Source organism: Dendropsophus ebraccatus, chromosome 1 (assembly GCF_027789765.1).
Source record: "Dendropsophus ebraccatus isolate aDenEbr1 chromosome 1, aDenEbr1.pat, whole genome shotgun sequence".
Classification (NCBI taxonomy): domain Eukaryota; kingdom Metazoa; phylum Chordata; class Amphibia; order Anura; family Hylidae; genus Dendropsophus; species Dendropsophus ebraccatus.
Genome location: NC_091454.1, coordinates 176,128,261 through 176,150,886, shown reverse-complemented (window position 1 = coordinate 176,150,886; position 22,626 = coordinate 176,128,261). Strand labels below are relative to the sequence as shown.

Here is a 22,626-nt window from a genome sequence, read left to right as displayed (position 1 = left end):
CATGGCAGAATTCTGGTCAGCACTGGGAAGGAAAAGACAGGCGTTGAACCTGCATGCAGAAAAACTATAATAAAAAGATATGCCCCTCCGAGGAGAAATCCTGCCCTGCAGTGTTGGCATTAGGCTGTATTAGCTTTGTTTTAAGTTTACCAGTTCTCCAGAAAGCTCTTGTATTGTGTAATAATGTGATTAGCAGAGTAACATTGTATAAAGAGCTGCCCTCCTAGTAATAATAGTGGCTCCACAATGTCAGTATGTAACAGGATGAAGGCAGTAGCAGATGACTGTCTTACCCAGAAACACAGCAGGCTGGGCTGGGGGAGGGGAGCGTCTAGAGCCCAGGAGGGGGGAGAAACTTTGCTGCATTTAGGAGCTACAAAAAGGAACAGGCCCTGAAGATTGCTGACATAAGCAAACAATGGGGCAAACTCTACTGAAGGTTTATAGATAGGCAGAGGTAAACATAGGTATATGTTTAGGAGTTGTATCTCTCACATTCCACAATATATTCCAGTATAAGGCCTCTGTCAGATGTTGTCTGTGATACAAAGCTAATGTAAATCTATGAAGCCACTTACACGGCTGTATAAAGTACACAGCTTTTAGAGCACATGGCATGTGCTAGATATTAGCGGATGGAAGTAACCCAATGAAGTTTATAGAGATTAGAATACACATGGATCCATACTCCATTAGTAGTTTGTTTTTTTTTAATTTTATCCTGCTTTTTTCAATATCCTATCTAGAGGCAGCCCCCCGTCAGTATTACATCTGTGTTCTGTACAGTAAGCACTGACAGTCTTTCCGTTGAAATATTCCTGTATGTACAACCCTCACATGAACCACATGGTTTTTGGGAATATATCGGGCAGAGGCATCAGTCTCATTATGTAGACAAACGCAAATAAAGATCATCATAATTATCACTTTTTTGTGCTGTTTTTATGTGGTTTGTGTCCTGTTTTCAAAATATGTTTGTTTGTTTTTGCATGTAGTGTGTTTCCCAATACATGTAATTCAATGATTCCCCTTAACAGGATTCTAAAAAAATGGGGAAAAATAAAAAAAAGACAAAAAATGCAACACATTTAGGGTATATTCACACGGGCGGGCTCGCAGCGAGATTCTCGCTGCGAGCCCGGCAGGTCCTGGCAGTTCCCATACACTACATACTTGCTGCGGTCTAAACGACCGCAGCGAGTATGTAATTATACCGCCCTTAACCCCTTCTGCTCCCGCCCGGCTCCCCCGCTGTAAGCATACATTAACTGTCCTTGCTGCACGGGTACGGCGTCCTGCTCTCCTGTCCGGCCAATTAGTGTGTTGCCCAGCCGCAGCCACTGATTGGCCGGACAGGAGAGCAGCAAGGACAGGTAAAGTATGCTTACAGCGGGGGAGCCGGGCTGGAGCAGAAGGGGTTAAGGGCGGTATAATTACATACTCGCTGTGGTCGTTTAGACCGCAGCAAGTATGTAGTGTATGGGAACTGCCAGGACCTGCCGGGCTCGCAGCGAGAATCTCGCTGCGAGCCCGCCCGTGTGAATATACCCTGAAACGTGTTTCTTAATCAGGAAAAATTCTCAGAGAGCATATTCCGTTTAGAGTTAAAAATGGCACATACAAAACATTGTAGTGCATTGTAAATGTGTTGTTTCTTTTAAATTGTTGAAGGAAAAAAACCTCACTGGATGGATTCACAACCTGGACCTGAAAACAGAACAAACGTGGACTACTGGAGTAGTGGGAGATTCATGGTGCGTTTACACAGAGATTTATCTGACAGATTGGATTTGAAAAGATTGGATTTGAAAAGAGGAGAAATCTCAGTCTTTCCGTTATGACCTGTTCTCTGCTTATAGTCTGTTCCTGGCTTTGGCTTCAATAATCTGTCAGATAAATCTGTCTGTATATGGCAAGTATGTCTGTCCTATGCTATATGCACAAACATAAGCCTAAGGGTCCTTTAACACTCACAGATTTCTGACAGATTTTTTTAGAACACTATATAACCATTGTAATATTTTTTTCCTATTCAATTTGTATCCTTTTGACCTTAATGACTGCAGATAATAGCACTTTTAGTAAATTCTAGAATTTTTAGGGGGATCAGCTAAGATGTTTGTAAACAAAATATAAGATGCAAAAAAAAAAAAAAAAAAAAAAGCTTCTCGTGTGAAGGTGTCTCACACAGTTGCCTACAGTTATAAAGGGAAATCTAGGAAATCCACACAAAACAAAATTAAGAGAATGCTAAATTGAGTCAATGGGAAAAGGTCACTGGGCTAATTTCATACTAAACCTTATTCTGATGTGGAACGTGGGAAGTCGTATGACAAGGCTTTCATTGCCACAGATAAAGCGGTGGATTGCAGCCAATAAATTAGCAAGGTTGACAGTGATTAGAAGCCTGTGGCAAGGGTTAACAAAGGCCAGATGTGTCTGAGAAAACCTCTAAGGTGGAGTTCCTCAACCTGTTGCTTCGCAGCTGTGGCAAAACTAGAGCCTGCAGCTGCTGGGGAATTCTGGGAGTTGTAGTTTACAGAGACATAGGTTAGAGAACATCGGCCTGGGCATATAGGGAGTTGTAGATTTGCAGTAGCTGTAAAAATTGCTCCAAGGAGGGAAATTGCTCTAAAAATGACATAAATTGTAAACACATGAAAAAAAAAAAAACTAAGAGTTCCTATGTGGCGATAGCCATGTATTTCCAGCTAGCACTGAAGACTCTGCTCTTTCCCTTTCATGTACACAGCCCCAGCCTGAGCACACAGTCTGCTTCCAGCTGGCTGACTAGGCGGAGGATTTCATGCCAAAAAGGGAGTGATATGCACAGCTGACATCACACAGGAGGCAGGCCCGCCCGACACAGCTGACGCCCCAGTTACCAGGAGGCTCTCCAACCAATCAGATCAGCTGCAGACACAAGATGGCCTTTGAACTCCTAGAAAGCAACTTCCTCCTCCTGCTTGTGGAGAGCACACAGTGCATCACAGTGTCAGCCCAGCGCTGCTGCAGCAGCACAAAGGAAAAGCCATTTTGTGACTGAAATAGAAAGCCATAAAACGCTGAATATACTCGCTTCTCCTGCCCAAATCTTTATGCCACCCTCATGTACGTCCCTGGTAATAATACACCTTTACAATCATCCATTTCCAGCCTCACACATGGCAGGAAACACCCAGGTCTTCTACAAAACCAGCTGCAGCTTTATCTCAGGCATTTCTCTAAAATGGCTGCCAGTCACAAAATGTACTCCAAGGACAGGAGACAAGCCGACCATTTCACGTCTACGCTGTGTAACACGGCAGCCTGCATCCTCTACCCATCTAGATTAACACTTCTGATGCTGCCCATGCTGATAATATATATGTATATGTAATACTGTGTATATATGGCTATGAAATGTGCAACATAATAGCAAGTGTTACTATAAAACCTATGAAATAGCTGTATGCTATAAGTGCATATAACAGGGGCTATACAGCCGTACCAATGAGTGTATGTCTGACATCTGTATGTGTGTCACTTCAGCTTCACAGGAAATACTTTATATTCACTATGTGATTCTTTCAAAGAAAAAAAGCACATTGGAGTAAATACAAATGCACCACAAGAACCACACAGCCCCAGGAAGCCATGACACCAATAAACAAGAAAGAGTTAATGGCAATGGTAGATTAACCCCCTCAGGCCCAGTGCTAAAAGCCTGGATCAGTATAAAGGGTGCTGTAGAATGTAATAGATTATAATATATATATATATATATATAGATAGATATAATTTTTTGGGGTGTGCAGACTAAAACACCAATACAAAAAACTACATTTACTAAAAGAAAAAAAATACAGAAAAATAAGTAAATATAAAAAAAAAAAAAAAAAAAAAAGAATATATGGAAGTTGTTCATAAAGATAAAAGGAAAATTTAGAAAGCTTTATTCTAAAGATGAATGGATACAACCCATCACAGCCATGGCAAATCCATATATATATATATATATATATATATATATATATATATATATATATCATGATTTATCTTAGTGATCACCTATCAGTGTATATACCATTTATTTTACATCAAATTTAAGTCACAATCTATGTCACACAACACAATACATGCTTCCAAAATACATATATCTCCCACATCACAATAATATTGCTATGTTGATATATCACACTACATATATCACTATGTACATCACTCATCACAACATGCATATATCACACATTATATAAATCACTTGTCACAATCTCTTTCTATATATCACACACATTATATACACCACAGTATGTCACTCTTCATAATATACATATTACACCAATAAATACTCTGTGAATGTTACTTCAAGTAGTAATCCCAAATGTAAAGCATGGTAACCAGAGGACACATATATATGAGTGTTATGGTAACATAGGCAACAAAGTAATAGAAAATAAACACTACTATAAAATAAAGTGTCCACATGTGTATATAAATATGGGCCCATATGCAGTAATAGGAGGCAGCCCCCAGTAAGCTGTGACAGGGACAGAATGTAGACAGGACCCTCCCCAGAGACATTACAGGGGCTGGATGTGGATCTACTTTACTCCCAGGCTGTAGTTTGGGCCTGGTGTGAAATAACATGTAGGAAATAGTCTTCCCAAGAAGAAGTGGTGCAATGCAGCAGCCACTACAAGTAGCACAAGGTCATGTAAACAGCAGCAGCAGGAAGCCCCCCAGAAGCTGCATGTGTGGGGGAAGCCCCTGCAGGTATGAGGGGGCCATAGGCTGCTGGAGTCACTGGGCCTCCTAGAAGTTTCTGAAAACCCCGGGAATATTAGGGTGTGGCAATGAGAGTCAAGGTCAGAGGCACAAAATAACATAGGGGGTCTGCAACTTGTGGGTATAAGACTACAACTCCCAGCATGTCTTGGCAGCCAGTATATGTTGGGGGTTGTAGTCTCACAGCAGCAGGGGAGGGGGGGGCTTCTCTGGGTGGGGGGCTAGTGATGGCGGCAGAGGGGGTGGGCAGGTGTGCAGGGCAGGTGAGCAGGTGATGTGTGATGCCAGGAGAGTTACTACCCCCATCCTCCTACCTGGATGCATTGCTGTGGGCCGAGCCGTCCTCCTCCTCCTCCGTGCCCTTCTCCTTACTCCTCATCATCGTGTGGCCGGGGCAGGCTTGCTGGTCTTTGTGGTACGAGGATGCCCAGGGATTTGCTGTCAAAAGTTGAGAGAGAGGTGAGGTCCCCGGAGCTGGGTGTCTGGCAGCGGCGCCGGTATCCCGCGGGCAGGTGAGCGGCGCTGGCAGCCCGAGCACACATAGATGTAGCACATATATATCTCCTATATCCAGCCGCTATCTGTATACAGTGTATATACTAGCCCCCCGGCCATCCGGCACCGTGTGCGGCCGACCAGTCAGCCCCGCTCGCCTCGCCCGAGGACGGCACGATTTACGATTACGTCATCAGACACAAAAGTCACCAAAAAGAAAGAAAATCGCCCAAATAGCGCGGAAAATGCCCGATCCCTGTCGGTAATGGTGACCGGCCGCTCACCTGTCTATTCCAGGGAGCGATCGGAGCACGGGGACGGCGGATCCGGAGATCGGCAAAACGCACCAAAAAGAGGAAAAATCCCAAATACAGGCGAAAAAAGGAGCAAAAAGCGTGTAAAATGCGATATCGGGGGGTGGGGGTCCGCGGGAGAGAGGGCCCGGGGCTCGGCAGGAAGACGCGGCTGCTAGCAGAGCGCACCAATATGGACGTGCGCCATGAGCTGGGAAAACAACGAGCACTCCTCGGCTCCGCCGCCGCGCCGACGAAAAAGCGCACAAAAGCCGCCGAATCCCGGGCTTACAGGTTCGGGCTGGGGTCCCCGGAGGAGCAGGGGGGGACGGGGTCCCGGGAGGCCCAAACAAGTTCCACAAAGTTACCCTGAAGTGAAAGGGAAAGCGCTGCGCGGAGGGCGCTCTCTAAGGCACAGCCGCCATCTGTAGCTCCTTCCCAGCTCTGAGCTCTGTCTGTGATTGACACACTGTACATTTACCCCAGAACTCAGGTGATGTACTAAGGACCCACCCCCTTCATCTCCACCATCACCACCACACAGGGCAGAGGGACAGGGGGCACCCCAGGAGCACCCTAACAGCCCACTCAGGGGGGCACTGCTCTCTGCCAGGGGGGCTGCACCCTTTACTGGCCAGACACTGCACACAAGTCTCCTTTGTCTCCATTGCCTCAGTCCTTGGGATAAATCACTTCCTCTCTGGACAGGAAGTAAGCCATTTTGTGAGGAAAGGCTGCTAAAATGTCTCCTTGAAGGGCATGATGGAGTCATGCATGGCATGTGTGGGCATGGGGGGCAGGTGGGAGGAGCCAGGACCAACCACAGACTCCTGATACCAGGGGGGTACAGGGGGAAAGCCATCATAGCTTGTAGGTGTTACTCCTCAACACCAGAAAACCAATACTCTACAGAGTCACCCTTACTCAACAGCGCCGACCTAGTGGTAGAACACCAAGTAAAAATAATCTGTGTACTGAAATTAACCAACCCAGTCTTTCCAGTCTGTCTGAAAGGACATTTGAGAACCTTTGATGGTGTCCATCTCATGAAGACCAAATAACTGGAGCTTCCATTTCTAAGATGGCGACTGCTTTCACAGAACGTGTACACACTACCAACCCAACTGTGGGTATCATAGGTTTATTTATTTATTACCAATACCATGGCAATCCCAAGCCTTAACAACACACATGGCGGAAGGTCTATATTGGTCCACCATGACATTTGGACATCTGGAGAGGGTGTATATAGACTGCTACTAAATTCATGGTCAGAACATTGTTTTTTGGGAGGGGTGTCCAGACATGGGTGTCCAGACAATGTAAAGCAATGACACCATACATAAGTTTGCTTGTCCATTGGTAACCTCATTGGATAGTGTGTTGCCCATCTCTTACCAATAATGTCTACAGTGAAAATTTATTTATTTGAGACGGACACACCAGGTAGCAAACCACCACCACACTAGGGCAGCGATTGTTCCCATCTGCCAATAACACAACCGTTCCTTTACCAAGAATGAGACACACTAATATGGTGAAATAAGTTTCTCTTTATTGAAAGCAGGCTTGTCAGTCAGCATCAAGAATGGAAGCATTTGTAATCAAATTGAGATGCAAGTAAATATTAAGATACAAGGACAGGACAATGCAGTATGGTAGCAAATCTTGTAGTTGTTGGTGCTTGAGATGCAGTGAGGTTCTGTTCTTGACTAGGATAGAGCGAGCCAGAGACTAGTGGCATCCATTAACCTCCATACAGTTGGCATTAGCCGGCCCATTCTTGACTCAGATTCCACTTCAACTGCACAGGGTCCGGAGGTCTTTGAAAAATCAAAAAGAGAAAGGCCATTGGAATGTGGACAAGTCAGTCACTTACCATCACAGTTTTACATATTAGGGTCTAATGAATGATGTCACATTCCCATTAAAAAGGAAATCCAGAGGTGGTCTGCCCTATTGACTAATATGGGGAGTTCTTTAAGAATCAATAGCTCTGAGCTTCAAGGCTGTTCAGTTTGCTATAGACTTGTCAATCATATTCTCTTCAAATTTACAAAGATCACTTTGGTCTGGACATCCCCTTAAAGAGTACCATGGCTTTTTGGGGGCATCCACAGGATGCAGGCACCAGTCACAACTAGTCCCTAATGCCTTAAGGTCCTCTGCCACAAAGCACTACTCCATTATCATAAAATACAATGTTACAAATTTAGCAATAAGGAATTCGTTACTTCAAGCTAAAATTCTGGTCCTCCGGATATCTGACAATTCCCAGAAGTATGACAACAGGAAGATGATTTAGGACCTGCAGGTAGCAACAGAGGTCTTGTGGTCTACACCTACTGGTTTCTAATATTTCCCTTATAAATGAAGCTCCTAGGGCAGAAGGATAAGGACTCCAGTAATAGTAAATGATGGCACCAGAGATGCTACCTACTGTTTCCTAGATGAATTAGTCTGAATTACCTTCTTAAGCATCCTTCACTTTTACATCTTATGCTGACATACAATAGCTACAGAAAACCAGCCCTACATTCATTCACAAATTATTAACAGTGGAATATTCATGTTTGATACAACCTATATAGCAGGTGGCCAGGATGGCAATAAATGACAGTCCTAAAACAAGTCAAGTGAGCAGTAGTCAGGTCTAGGACCAACTTGTAGCAATCATTCATTAGTTACAAGCCGCCTGTTCAGCCACCAAGATGTGTACATAAAGTAGAGGGATCTCTAGTAGTGCACACTATTTTTTAGCCTATCCACAGCCAATAAGGGAAATCATGTAATAAAGCTTCATATTATAGTTGTTACACTTATATAACGTTGCCTGCAACAGTGACAGGTTCCTTTTCAAGGGGAAATAATCCACATAAGCAGCCAGCCACGAGAGTGCACACAACCACTGAGGGATGTTACAGTGTGCATTGTGGTTCTCCCAAATGTAATCAGTGTTCTTTAGTCCAAATGGCACCCCATGAATAGTCAGTGTCAGTCCCTTAAGAATACATAATTTATCAGACATTTCTATCTTAGAGCAGATGGTCCTGTTCTCAGAATCTTTATAGAATGGATTCACAGGTCATAGGTTTATGCCATAAGCACCACATCTCACATTCATATTATGTGGATCCGCAGTGAACATCATTTCTTACTGTTATGCCCTGTGCAGCACTAACAGGAGCCACATTTGTCAACGCACCTACTAGGGCTCGACTTCTATATTGTATTTATGCATTGTATTTATTACTGTCTTCAAAGCGTTTAGTAACGCCATAAAAAGATGCCAAGTGGGTTAGAGGTTTGCCACATTTGACCAAAATGGCAGACAAATATACTGGTGGATAAGGCTTCATCTCCACCAGATCTCATGAGTCAGTATAATGAAGGGGGGGGGGATTTATTAAGGGTTTCCACATATGCGTTCTTACTGCAGGGGAGCCCCATTCCTCCCCAATACTGCACAGCTATTGGGAATGGGGGGCTTAGACTTTGTATGGAACACATATATGGAATCCCAGCCTAATAGTAAGAATGTCCCTTGTTGCCTATAGCAACCAATCACCGCGCCACTTTCAAATATTAATGGGCTCTGGTAAAATAAATGTGGAGCTCTGGTTGCTATGAGCAACAAAGGACATTCTTACTGTAAGACTGCTAAATAAGGGCCCATTTACACAGAAAGATTATCTGCTAAAGATTTGAAGCCAAAGCCAGGAATGGATTTGAAAAGGGTAAAAATCTCAGGCTTTCCTTTATGACCTGATCTGTTTATAGTCTGTTTCTGGCTTTGGCTTCAAATCTTTGGCAGATAATCTGTCAGATAATCTTTCTGTGTAACTGTCCCCCTATTACCTTCAGAAGTTAGAAATACACAAATGTCATTTACAAAGCCAATGCATAAAGCTAATGATGAATGGTTTATTACTGCAATACCAGCCCATAAACAAGAGGGAGAGGAAGGGAAAAAACCCATATACAAAAACACATTCAAGTACATAAAAAGGTGGTTCAGGATTAGAACCACATGGCTGCTTTCTTCCAAAAACTAGCTGCCCAGTGTGTGATATAGTAGTTCTTTTGGTCTGCAATACCAGAAACAACCCATGGACACGTGGTGCTGTTTATAGGATAAAGCAGGCATGTTTCTCTACCTTTATAAACGCACCTATTGTGACCACAAGCATGGCATCTATGGGAGGAGGTTAGCAAAGAGACCAGCAATCATCATGTAACAACTATTACCCATATCAGACCAGTCCACATACTGACTAGTGTAGTCAAGAAAAGTCACGCTGAATAGGTTACCATGGGCTTAAAGACCATCTTGCAATTTACACATGCATACAGGAATATTTAATTGAACAAAAAGGAATTATATTGTTAAAGCAGGAGAAGAGTAAAAAAAAAAAAACAATGTATATGAGTATCTCCTTGCACAATGACTGGCATGGTGGCCACAGCTTATATGCACACACTTCCTGTAATGTCACCACCACTTGTATGTATATCCAATGCAGTAGTGGATATGGCAAAAGATCACATGATCGGAGTACACAGAAGAGTATAGGACGTGTTTACACAAGCATTAGTGAAGCACCATGGAGCCCACAGAATATTAGGGGTTATTGTGCTAAAAAGCACAGAACTGGAAATTCCAGCGTGCGGCCTCCACACCATGTGTACTGGTATGTTATGTATAAGGGACTATAGCCCATACCTAATCTTGAGATGCCGTGCACCATAATATACTGTAGTCTGCTCAAAGAACTCTATGGAACAGTGACCTCCTCTGGCACCAGTCAAAGCAAAGTCATTTTGCGTGGTGAAGCCATTTAACAAACACCACAGGACTAACTTCACTAAATGTAGCACATGGGGTTAGCTCCACAAAATCTCTACTATAAACTAAATCTAGAAAGTTTATCACTGGCTAAAAAGGAGTTGTCCAGTTTCAAAAACACATTTATATACACCATAGGAGGATACACTGCCAAACAACAGAATTGCCTCCATCTCTAGACCAGCGATAGATCTGTTACTAAGTGCATCTGTCACTCTGGAGGACCCGTCCTGTCCAATGCTGTTTACACAGACATCTGACAGATTATTGAAACCAAAGCCAGGAATGGATTTGAAAAGGAGAAATCTCAGTCTTTCCTTTATGACCTGTTCCCTCTTTATAGTCTGTTCCTGTCTTTTGCTTCAATAATCTGTCATAAATCTCAGTGCAAATGCACACTTAAGTAGGCAATAGGTACTACTATCTATTCATTGTGGTGGCGGTGATACAGGGAAACATAACAGAACCCAGCAGTGTACACTGTAATCAATCTAGGAACTCCTCTAATAAGGAACTCAGTCTGTAGTGGAGAACGCTTTAACAGAATTTATTAGAAGTTTAATGGAAGTCATCTTGTCTCAAAACATCTTGGATCATCAACCAGTACCCCCACAAGCTCCATTTTATCCTCTGTTCTGTTTCTCCCAGCTTCCTGTGTTATCACAACCCAGCAGGAAGTAGCCGCTCAGCCAGTCACTGAGCAGGCATCTGAGGCAGATTGCGACGTCATAGGAGCTTCAGAAGCCCTGCAGGGGTCTGTAAACAGTGACACAGTGGGGGCACTGGGGGGGGGGGGGGGGGGGGGGGGGGGTTGTAAGTATAGCCAATTTTGATGCCTCCACTCTGCATGAGTTTTTAGATTATGCCCGGAGCTGTCCTTTAATTACCAGTCATGTAAAATGCAACATTCAGCAATATTCACCAAAAGAAAGGTAAAGGGAATGTCTAGATCTCTATGTAATGACAAAGTTATTTGAGTTATTTGTTCTATTTAGTAAAGACTTTGAGATACCTACATATACAGTAGCTAAGTCACCTATTCCTTTTCTTACTTCATAACAAATGCTTTGACAAGCTTACCATAGCTATACAATAGGCCCCTGTGCTGAGAGCACCTCCCCCCCCCCCCCCATCTTAAAATGCATACTAAGGGTTAAACCTGCCAAATAGGTGCCACTACACTGTAGACAAGAACACAGTTTAGGATCCTGCACATGGCACCAGGCACCCATGTGAATAAGACATTTTGGGAAGAGTACTGTGAAGAAAATTGTTCAACCACGTAGCACAGCAGAGAGGCCTCCTGGTAGTGCCTGCTCTCAGCCTCTCTGACACTAACCATACTCCTACACTATCCAACTCACAGCAGCTTTTCCTACTTCACCATAAGAGCAGGACTGACCTTTATATATTAGTATGACCCATATCCAAATACAGAGCAAAACAAACCTAGATCTTTTGTCAGAAGTTGAAAAATGTATATTTAAATCTCTGTACAAGGTTTGCAAATACTTTCCACCCCCCCCCCAAAAAAAAAAATATAAAATAATGGAAATCTAGTGGATATATTTTAGTTCCTCTAGCTGTGCCCTGTAGTACCTGTCTGAAAGCTACTGACAATATACATGTATACACAAAGGACATAACATTTTGTTTAGTCTGAATTTCTGACTAGCAGAGGGCCAAGGTGTGCAGCGTACTGTCTGGTCTGCTATGGCAGACAAAACCACGGAGGTGCTACTTTTGTTCCTAGGTCTTTTTTAAAGGGGTGCTCCAGTGTGGGGGCACCGGGGAGGTGGTGGCTGAAATAAAAGACGTCCACTTACCTCCTCGGTTCCAGCGGCGGGTCCCGCACCACGGCGCTCTGGTTCCCGGCCGCTTCCGGGTGTCTGACGCCGCCCGAGACGCTACGTCTCAGGGCTGCTCAACCACTCCCTAGAAGGAGGCGGGATCCGAGCGGACTTCAAACGGATCCCGCCTCCTTCACTAAGTGGCTGAGCGGCCCTGAGACGTAGCGTCTCGGGCGCAGTCAGACACCCGGAAGCGGCCGGGATCCGGAGCGCCGTGATGCGGGACCCGCCGCTGGAACCGGGGAGGTAAGTGGACGTCTTTTATTTCAGCCACCTCCTCCCCGGTCCCCCCAAAAAAGTGCCCCCACACTGGAGCATCCCTTTAAGATTTGTGAAAAATCGAGAAGTGCTATCCTCTTGGGACAAATTCAGTGAAGTTGTTTGTACCATTCTCATTTTTGACTGCAATATGAAACTGAATGTGACCAAAGGAGTAAATTTTGCAGAGATTGACTCCACTTCGGGTTCCTCAAGATTTTTAAAGGGTTTACTAAAATAGCACATACAGTCCATAAAGAGTGGCAAGAATTCTGTGAGGAAAAATAAAACTAGTTTCTGACAGCCCCTTTAAAATGTCCAAGTCACTTTTAAAAAGTTTCGATGTGTCATTGGAGTAGTGAGAACCACACAGCCGAGTGCTTCACTCCTTGGCATTTTAGGCAGGAGATAGGCTCCACAGACTTGGTCTCTTGACCTCTCCCCCCAAACAGGCTCCACAGACTTGGTCTCTTGACCTCTCCCCCCAAACAAGTTGACAGAAACTGTGTCCTCCTAGTGACGGCTCAAAAATGTATGTGTCACAGGCTCCTTGAGGCTATTTTTCCCCCTCTTAAAACAATGGACACCTTTAGTGGAACAAGTCAATTAGGTCCTTTAGCTTATAGATCTGTCAGAGTTATCATTTACATTACAAACAGAAGCCACAATTCAATTGTCACATCCGTAACTACACACTTTAGATTTAGGTCCCTTTTACACAGTATAGTCAACACAGTATAGTCAACAAGTGTTGCTAGAAACACTCAATCGGGCAATGGAGCAACCCTATAAATTATCTACTAGCCACACATCTGAGTAAACAAGAGGATGTGCAGCCAATAATTTATTTAAATGGGCACACAAATGATACAGGGATCGTTCGTGCAGCCCAGCGACTCAACTGTACTGCTCAAAGGGAGCGCCAATTGCCACAGATGGCCGAAGTTTGTTTAATGCAAAAATATTTCACATATTTGTTTCACATATACTGTTGATTTACATTTTGAAAGTTATAAACAGTGATACTTTAAAAGTGAAGAGGGGGACTGCATGGATGACAAGATCACAAATATTTGAGCAACCCAGAGACACAAAACTATGCAACATATTTACGCCTGGCCTTCATCGTACAGCTGTGATACACTCTCCTTTAGTGTACTTCATTTGTCGTAGCAAGATCACTTTTAAAAAGGTTATTAAAATGAATTCTTCAGGTAAAATGGTTTATGCAGTTGTAAACAATCCCAGACTACTCACATCTGACAGGCTGCATCTGTCATGTACCTAGAAAACTTGGGGAGCTTTATCAAGCACTGAGTGGAAAAAAAAAATACTATTGTAAAAGCAACCAATCACAACTCAGCTTTCATTTACCAGAGCTCATTAATTTTTGAAAGAAGAGCTCTGATTGGTTGCTAGGGGTTAAGACTGCTTGGTAAACGTGGGCCTCTGTTCCTGAGCTTTAGGCATAAAGTAGGTGGGTTTCAGTAATTCCTAACCCTCCTCTTCACAGCCTAAACCCCTCCTTCTCCTCATCTGTCCAAACACAAGGAGTGGGTGTGCATTCTTGGCACACACTGCTGCATCATAACCACTGAGGGCATGGGGACAAGTAGTCAATACCAGAAACAGTAGGTCCTAACTTGGTCACATGGCAGAAAAAAAAAAAAAGTCTTGACCATCTCTACAAGCAAAGAGTGCAGATGTATATAAAAAAAAAAAATAAAAAATATATATATATAATAAAAAAAAAAAAAAAAAAAAAGCTACTTCTATAATGCATTTGACTTTAGCCTACCGCTACAATGAAATAGGCAGCTCTTAAAAAGAACCTGAACCTCACAGGCAATGATATATAAGTGCAATGTAAACTAGTCTCTCTCAAACAAACACACACCATTTGATGTACTATGGACCTGGTCTAGTTGACAAGCCCCATCACAAGAGTGAAGTAAAACATAAGGTGGCATGGACTTTACTGGCATCTATCTACACAGTGCAATCTCATGATGTGTGTGTGTAGTAACATGAATGAAGAAAACCATTCCCATTATCCCAGGCTGGACACCCAATGGCTCCTCTGCCCAAGAAGTTTTATAACAAAATGGCCTTTAGCTGCAATGAGCCCAGATCACCTCTGAAGGGACAGGCAACAATCACATCTCTATAAATAACCCTAATAAAACAAGGCTTACTTCAGCTAAACTATGGAAGTTTAAACCATTTCTTTAATTACAATATAACACACTAATAGAAAACACAGATTGGCAAGTGTTCCAAAGAAAAAACTCCAGTCATAACATTGCATAGATGACACCCATACACCTTTATTTTTCTAATGTAAGGGCTGGACGCATCATGTGGCCTAAAAATAGGAACAAATTATATAATTGTTATGAGTCTCTCCCATTCTGGCCAGAGACTTGAAGTTACTACAGCAAACTTCATAACATCCATTCTGGCAGAGGCACAAAATATAGTTAAATATGACAACTGCCAAAATATAGAAGGCTAGGGGAGTAACATGAGGCTAAAGCCACTAGCAAGTCAAACAAGTCTGTGTAGGAGGCACAGAGTCTTAGCAATGTGCAGCAAGGACAATCTGTGACAGACTGACAACTGGAGTTATTCTTTACACCGACCCCAATGTTAATGATAGAACATCTCAGATTATACACTGAAGCTTTAGACAAATAAGGAAACCAAACTTACCGAGATGTATGCATCCATGTATGCCTGAGGGGAAAACACACAGATACAGTTAGGAAGCTGAAGTTTCAGTACACAGCTCATGAAAATATTACATATGGCTAAGAAAAAGCAAACAGTGTATACTGCAAATTGTTAGATCTCCCCTTCTCTCCATTCACAAGCCCAATTTGGAGGTGTCAGATGAGCAGCATTGAGAGCATTTGTTCAGAACAAGGTGAACATGTGATCATTCTGTGTGGCATGCTGCAGAACACTGGCTACTCCTATACTGCAATCATCCATCTGTAAACATGAATTGCAACCAATGTGCAGCAAACCATATCTGTGAAAGCAAGCCCTATACATACACTGTGTCCTGACAGCATTAGAACCAACAAAAGGGTCACCTGCATTTATCATAAATCAAGCTACGTTTGTGAGTCACTGGCTGATAACACTGAAGCTGGTCTATGATCACAGATACAAGGGATTTCATTTTTTCCCCCTCTTCCAGAAATTTTACCAACCAATAACATTTAATTTCCACCTCTGCTACCTGTTTACAGGGGTGCCATCTCTTCCACAGCCCTGGACACTGAAAGGCAGCAATGAGTGTACTGTTCTATAAGTGACACAGGACATGACACTGGAAGTGGGCTTACAGTGGTATCAGGTTTTTCAGTTGAGTATGGCGCACTGTCCATAGCAATGCTGACATTACAACTCATCTAGGCACAATACAAAGCTTGCAGCTACAGATTTCATTCAAGTGCCTGCCATAGACATGAGATATCTGCAGGTCCAGCTAAGTCTTATAGCTTTTGAATAACCTGCATAGAATTTTTGACTACATTTTGACTGTTTCTTTACAATGGGAAGACACCAGCAGAAGTGACAGATTTATTCAGTATCTGGAACCCACTTGAAAATAAAATGGCACTATCATATTAGGACTAATGCATAAATGTGGTCGTGAAGGGAATGTGTCACATATATTTTACAGATTAGAGCCAGGCACTGAAACGTATTCTTTTCTTATCCACTTCTATTACTGAATATTTTCATGCTTTGTACATAATAGTCCAGCCATACTGCTTGAGCTTTGAGACACTTTACAGCACCTACATGCATCATGGAAAACAGATACAGACTCAGTTTTCTAGACATGCTGTGACCTATGCAGAGGTGTAAAGAGCTGTAAACATCATATTGTGAATGGCTTTATCCTATCCTATAGGCTGTCACTTTTCACTGTAATCCTACATGCGAAGATGAGGTGGCAAAAATTTTCTCTCTACAGAAAAGGAAGTGAGATTACTGGCCAGGGTAGAAACCTGCAACATTTCAATACTATTATAAATGGAAAATTGGGGGAAAATGTTTATTATAAAATAGGTTTCATTTCTGATGGTCTTAGCAACCAGATTGTCACTTTCATCTTACCTAACATTTGGGATATGATTGTTGCTCACAGCAACTAATTTCTTAGGCCTTTTATTTCATGTGGTCCAGTGCACTTCCTTAACTGCTGATGCTAATAGTGCGTTTACACAGAGATTTGTCTGACATATCTTTGAAGCCAAAGCCAGGAACAGGTCATAAAAGGAAAGACAGATCTATCCTCTTTTCAAATCCATTCCTGGCTTTGGCTTAAAAAAAAAAAAAAAAAAAAAAAAGCTCAGATAAATCTCTGTGTAAACGCACCATTAGTAACCAGCCACACAGAGGCTAAATGGCCAAGGGCTTATATTTATTCAAATTTACATCCATTTCTTTTACAGTAGTTCTTATGTGTTGTAAATGGTTGGCATGGAGTCTCCACTTTCCTCTTGTGACTTGACAATCCACATTTCCATTGGGAGTACATGACAAACCCAAAGTAAAGAGAACTCCATGATTAATAGCATGTGGGACTAGAAACACAGGCTTTCCAATGGAAAGTACTGCCATCTAGTGGCCTTATGACAGGGGCAATAGGGGACTGTGGGAGGAGCCTGATTTACACAGATAAGTAGGCATTTGTTTGCTACTTTGGTAAGCTTTTTCCTTTCCGAAACTACGAATTTGATTAAAAAAAAAAAAAAAAAAAAAAAGCAGCACTATACAGGTTTCTTTGTGGGTGCCATCACTGTCATATAATAGCATTTAGTTATGAATGTATTATAGTCACAAAATATACCTATAAATAAGAATTTTTAAAAAGTCAGTGCGAGGCATTTACATGCATAGAATATTAATACGTTTGCAAATATCTGAAATGTAGAGAAAATTAAGTTTTAAGATCTTCAAAACATTTGTGTACGGTTAGATACACTAAGAAAACTGACAAACTACTGAATTTCAATTTATCCAGTGATGGCTATTGTAGAGAAGTCATTAGCTGGAAAAGTGTAAAATTTATATAATATTTATATATATATATATATATATATATATATATATATATATATATATATATATATATATATATATATATATATATATATATATATATATATATATATACATACATACGTGTGGTTATATAACTTCAGGTTTGCCCTGGGATTGCTGATGGATGTAAATTATAAAGCTTTTTGACCAGAAATGTTCATACCCATAAATGTCTATTCTTTAAAACTGGTTAAATTTAAACATATATTGGGTGTCATGACACAAATCATCATTATCATACAGTGTGTGCATACAAAGAGTGAAAAAAACAAAACAACTAACATTATCCCCATATTACATTGCATAGGTATCTGTTAACTATGTAAAGTGTTGAAAGTTACACATCCTATATATTTATATATAATTTTTTTATAGTGTGTGTAAAATCAAAAGTGAAAGCCTGTAAAAGGTTGCATGTACATTAATAGTTATTTGTGTACATATAAACCGATAAAAAGCTTGTTTCACATTTCATTTGGTAGATAACGGTCCACTTTTGATCATTTTGTAACCATGTTTATTTCTGAAAAATGATTAGTGCTAAACAAAATATTTCTAATATATAGATGTATGCATGTGTAAAAATTATATATATGTATGTACAGTGTGTAAACTACTGAAAAAAACTTTCTAATTAAAGAAAATCTAAATTTTCTATGAAATCTGTGAAGTTAAAAGTTTATCTAATATATCACCTTATCATTGTTTATGTTATATTACAAACATGAAGTAAGGATCTATTCCTCCAACAGAATATGCAGGTGACTTATCAATGATAAGAAACGTGAAAATCTCTCATTACATAAAAGATTTGAGCCTCCCTACATTTAAGTTAAGGGTAGAATTGTAGTATTCATCACAGAATCAGTAATGTTCCCAGCAAGAGAACAATGACCGGTATATTAGACAGCTGACACATTCTAACAACCAAAAGCGTATTTATTATTATTTTTTTTTATATAAAAATGTTTACTTAAAAAAAAAAAAAAAAATCACTGTAAGATGACAAGATTGTATCAAGCAATTTGTTGTGATTAAATAATTCACACTATAAAAAAAAAAAATAAATAGATTACACGTGTGTAAACATGTATGTAATCCAGCAGATAAATCTGTCTTTTCTCTAAAGACGACACACACCTGGTAATAGGCATCAGCCGTCTTCTATCAGAAATTACGTAACAGTTCTTTCCCAATTTACCTGTGAATAAAGAAGCAATTGTCAATATAAATCTGTAAACATTTTCCAGTTTAAAAAAAATAAAAATTTCCAGTATAGAAAAAACAAAGATTCAAAAAGTTATAATAAAGAAGCATACTTACATAAAAAATATCAATTGTGAAAACATGGGATCACCTGAAAGCAAAGAGAGATCTGAATTAAATATCTATCATCATTGTCCTAAGAAATAAGCCATCAAATATGACAATGATCATTGGGTGTATATATTCTATAGCATCCAGCCTTCTCTATTGTCCATCCCATCATCATACATGACAAATGTCACATCGCCATGACAATTCTACTATATATCTCCTCCTGGATAAAGCAAAGTGTCACACTGTATACCACCCATATGTTACATATAATACTAGACATCACACTAATAAAAGAGTAATCAATATCACAATAGGAGCCATAACTATTTTCTATAATAAAATCTAGAGGTGTCCCCGCCATAGACAGAGGGAAAATGGTAGAATGGCGGAAGCTATCCTTATATATAGTGGAGGATACAATGCAGGATATAGTGCCTGGGCTCCATGCTGCTCTATGGGGTAAGGACATAAAGCTGGGGGGCACTCACCCCCTTGGATCACTGATCTATATAGAGGAGGAATCAGAGGCTATATAATATAAGGGTTAATAGCCAGCCCCTCAGATCCAGGGAGCCGCCATACACAACGTGTATACAGAAGGAGGCAGGGCACCAGCTATATATAAAGTATATAGAACATAAGGGCTCTCTTATAAAGTCACATAAAGGCATAGAAGCTGGTAGACCTGGGCAGAGCGGTGGGCACGGAGCAGCAGGCAGGACATGGGGGGGGGGGACGGCGGCCAGCACTCCGCACCCCGGCAGCCATGGAGCCGCAACCTGCGCAAAAATGGAGAAAATTACTAAAAATGTCTCCATAAAGCGGCCGGTGTGCGAGTGCTGGAGCCCGGGGAGCAGCCGGGAGAGCCGGGCACCGGGGGCAGCCTCCCCGCCACACACAGCCCCGGGCCGCCCGCCTCAAGGACATCGCTTATTTTTCTCTTCCACACCCAAGGACAAAGGGGGAAGAAGAAGCCGCCGCCATACTCACCCTCAGCCGCCATTACAGGGAGGATCTGTCAGCCGCTTCTCAGGGCCACACAGGAGCCGGGGGCCCCAGACACCTCAGCCCGCATGTGGGGAGCGTCTCCCGTCACCCCGGTACACAGGAGCCCCCCGTGTTATCCATGGCGGGAGCGGGGCTGCGAACAAAGGCAGCTGCCTTCCCTCTCCCACCGCCATTTTGTGCTGCCTTCCTCTCGTCCTCTCTCTCTACCTCACAGACAGGCGGTGAGCCCCGTCACTCTGTGGCGTACACTACCGGAGTCCTCTTCAGCCCGGACACCGAGGACCCCGCCGTGGCGCCGAGAAGCCGGGGCTCCCCGCCTGCTTACTGCCTGTCTCGCCGCCCGCCATCTTGCTGCAACCGCCGCTCTCCTCTCAGCACTTCTGCTCTGCCCGAACCGCGCTGCCTCCTTATCAACGTAGAGCGGCAACATGCTAGTCACTGTGCACCTCCCTGACGTCACCGCCACGTGACAGCCAGGGGGCGGGCCTGGCCGCGTAGCTGCGTATTACCTACTGAGCTGTGAGCGGGCAGTGTGTGTGTGCGTGTGTGTGTGTGAACAGTGCCCTGTGCTCGTGTACAGGCGGCCGCAGCATGACACACATGGCAGGGAAACCTCTCTGTCCACAGGCTGACTCACACCAAGGGCATTACTGGGAGCTAAACATAGAAGGACACCAACCCAAAGGCATAAGCCACATGTACACTACTGCCTGCAAATGTCTCATAGTGACCCCACTCAGTAGTAATGCCCCCAGTGACCCCTCTCAGTAACAATGCCCCCAGTGACCCCTCTCAGTAGTAATGCCCCCAGTGACCCCTCTCAGTAACAATGCCACCAGTGACCCCACTCAGTAGTAATGCCCCCAGTGACCCCACTCAGTAACAATGCCCCCAGTGACCCCACTCAGTGACAATGCCCCTAGTGACCCCACTCAGTAACAAGCCACCAGTGACCCCACTCAGTAACAAGCCACCAGTGACCCCACTCAGTAGTAATGCCCCCAGTGACCCCACTCAGTAGCAATGCCCCCAGTGACCCCACTCAGTAACAATGCCACCAGTAACCCCACTCAGTAACAATGCCCCCAGTGACCCCACTCAGTGACAATGCCCCTAGTGACCCCACTCAGTAACAAGCCACCAGTGACCCCACTCAGTAGTAATGCCCCCAGTGACCCCACTCAGTAACAATGCCCCCAGTGACCCCACTCAGTAACAATGTCCCCAGTGACCCCACTCAGTGACAATGCCCCCAGTGACCCCACTCAGTAGTAATGCCCCCAGTGACCCCACTCAGTGACAATGCCCCCAGTGACCCCACTCAGTGACAATGCCCCCAGTGACCCCACTCAGTACTGGTTACCCTTACTACCCTTGCATTGAGTAACAATGTCCCCTTTAGTGTCCCTCACACACTTACTATTGATGTTCAACATGGTAATGGTTCAGTGCTTTGTAACCCCAACCCAGTATTGATGCCAATAGATTGCCCCCACTCAATACTGGTGCCCCCTTAGTAATGGTAAATTCTTTATTGCCCCCCTTGGTAATATCATTGGCCTGCACAGGGATCCCATTCCTCAAGGTTTATGAGGCGCAAGCCTGAAATGGCTACTAAAAATATGGCAACTAATGGTCATGGGATCATCATAGAGTGCTAGTGCCTGGGCCACTGTTTAGTCACACAGACTGTATGCTCTCCATAGGCCAGAGGAATAGCTTGAAGCCGGTGGGCACCAGTGCAAAATGGCCCCTCAACTATAAGGCTTCATTTACAGTACTGACCTTTCTATATGGGGACCGCTCAGGCTCCTGGGCCCGGCTGCACCCGTTGCACCCTTATAGCTGCTATATGCATAAAAGCAACTCTGTACCCACAATCTGAACCCCCCAAACCACTTGTACCTTCGGATAGCTGCTTTTAATCCAAGATCTGTCCTGCGGTCCTTTCGGCAGGTGATGCAGTTATTATCCTAAAAAAATACTTTTAAACTTGAAGCCCCATGCCAAACGGGAGTATCTGTGCCCTAACTTTGCACCACCCCTCCGTCCCTCCTCCCCACCCTCTTCATCATTAGGAATGCCACTGAAACATTTTCTCCATGCTGAACATTGCACAGGTCCTTAACGATCCAGCCCATGTGCCGGGCTGCCACAGGTGGGGAATAGGAGGCAATCTGCCTGGAGCATTCCTAATGATGAAGAGGGTGGGGAGGAGGGACGGAGGGGTGGTGCAAAGTTAGGGCACAGATACTCCCGTTTTAAACTTGAAGCCCATGCCAAAGTATTTTTTTAGGACAATAACTGCATCACCTGCCAAACAGAACCCAGGACAGATCTTGGATTAAAAGCAGCTATCCAAAGGTACAAGTGGTTTTGGGGGGTCAGATTGTGGGTACATATTATAATAATACCCCCTGCTGTCGCTTCCATATAGTAATTGCCCCCAGCTGTGCCCTATATAGTAGTAAAGCCCCTGTTGTGACCCCCCCATAATAATAAACCCCCCTGTTTTGACCCCCCCCATAGTAATGATGCCTCCTGTTGTAACCCCCCCATAGTAGTGATGCCCCCTGTTGTGACCCCCCCATAGTAATAAAGCCCCTTGTGACCTCCTCTATAGTAATAAAGCCCCCTGTTGTGACCGCCCCATAGTAGTGATACC

The 22,626-nt window shown here is 43.2% G+C and overlaps 1 protein-coding gene and 1 long non-coding RNA gene across 5 annotated transcripts in view; both read right to left on the bottom strand.

Moving 5' to 3' along the window:
* CHD2 (chromodomain helicase DNA binding protein 2) overlaps positions 1-6,047 on the bottom strand; it is a 52,299-nt gene extending 46,252 nt beyond the window's left edge. For all 4 annotated transcript variants that reach the window (XM_069984916.1, XM_069984928.1, XM_069984921.1 and 1 more), the window contains exons 1-2: positions 5,924-6,047; positions 5,082-5,205 (exon numbers count right to left, since the gene is read on the bottom strand). In XM_069984916.1, coding sequence (XP_069841017.1) covers positions 5,082-5,205; positions 5,924-6,032 — 233 coding nt within the window. In that variant the 5' untranslated portion in view covers positions 6,033-6,047. The remainder of the gene's footprint in view (positions 1-5,081; positions 5,206-5,923) is intronic.
* A 1,041-nt stretch (positions 6,048-7,088) lies between these two features.
* On the bottom strand, positions 7,089-20,454 carry LOC138801810 (uncharacterized). Its single transcript, XR_011364649.1, has 5 exons — positions 19,944-20,454; positions 18,957-18,990; positions 18,774-18,834; positions 15,222-15,245; positions 7,089-7,378 (listed from the first exon to the last, which is right to left on the bottom strand). It is a non-coding gene; the product is annotated as an uncharacterized lncRNA (long non-coding RNA).
* Positions 20,455-22,626: the final 2,172 nt, after the last annotated feature.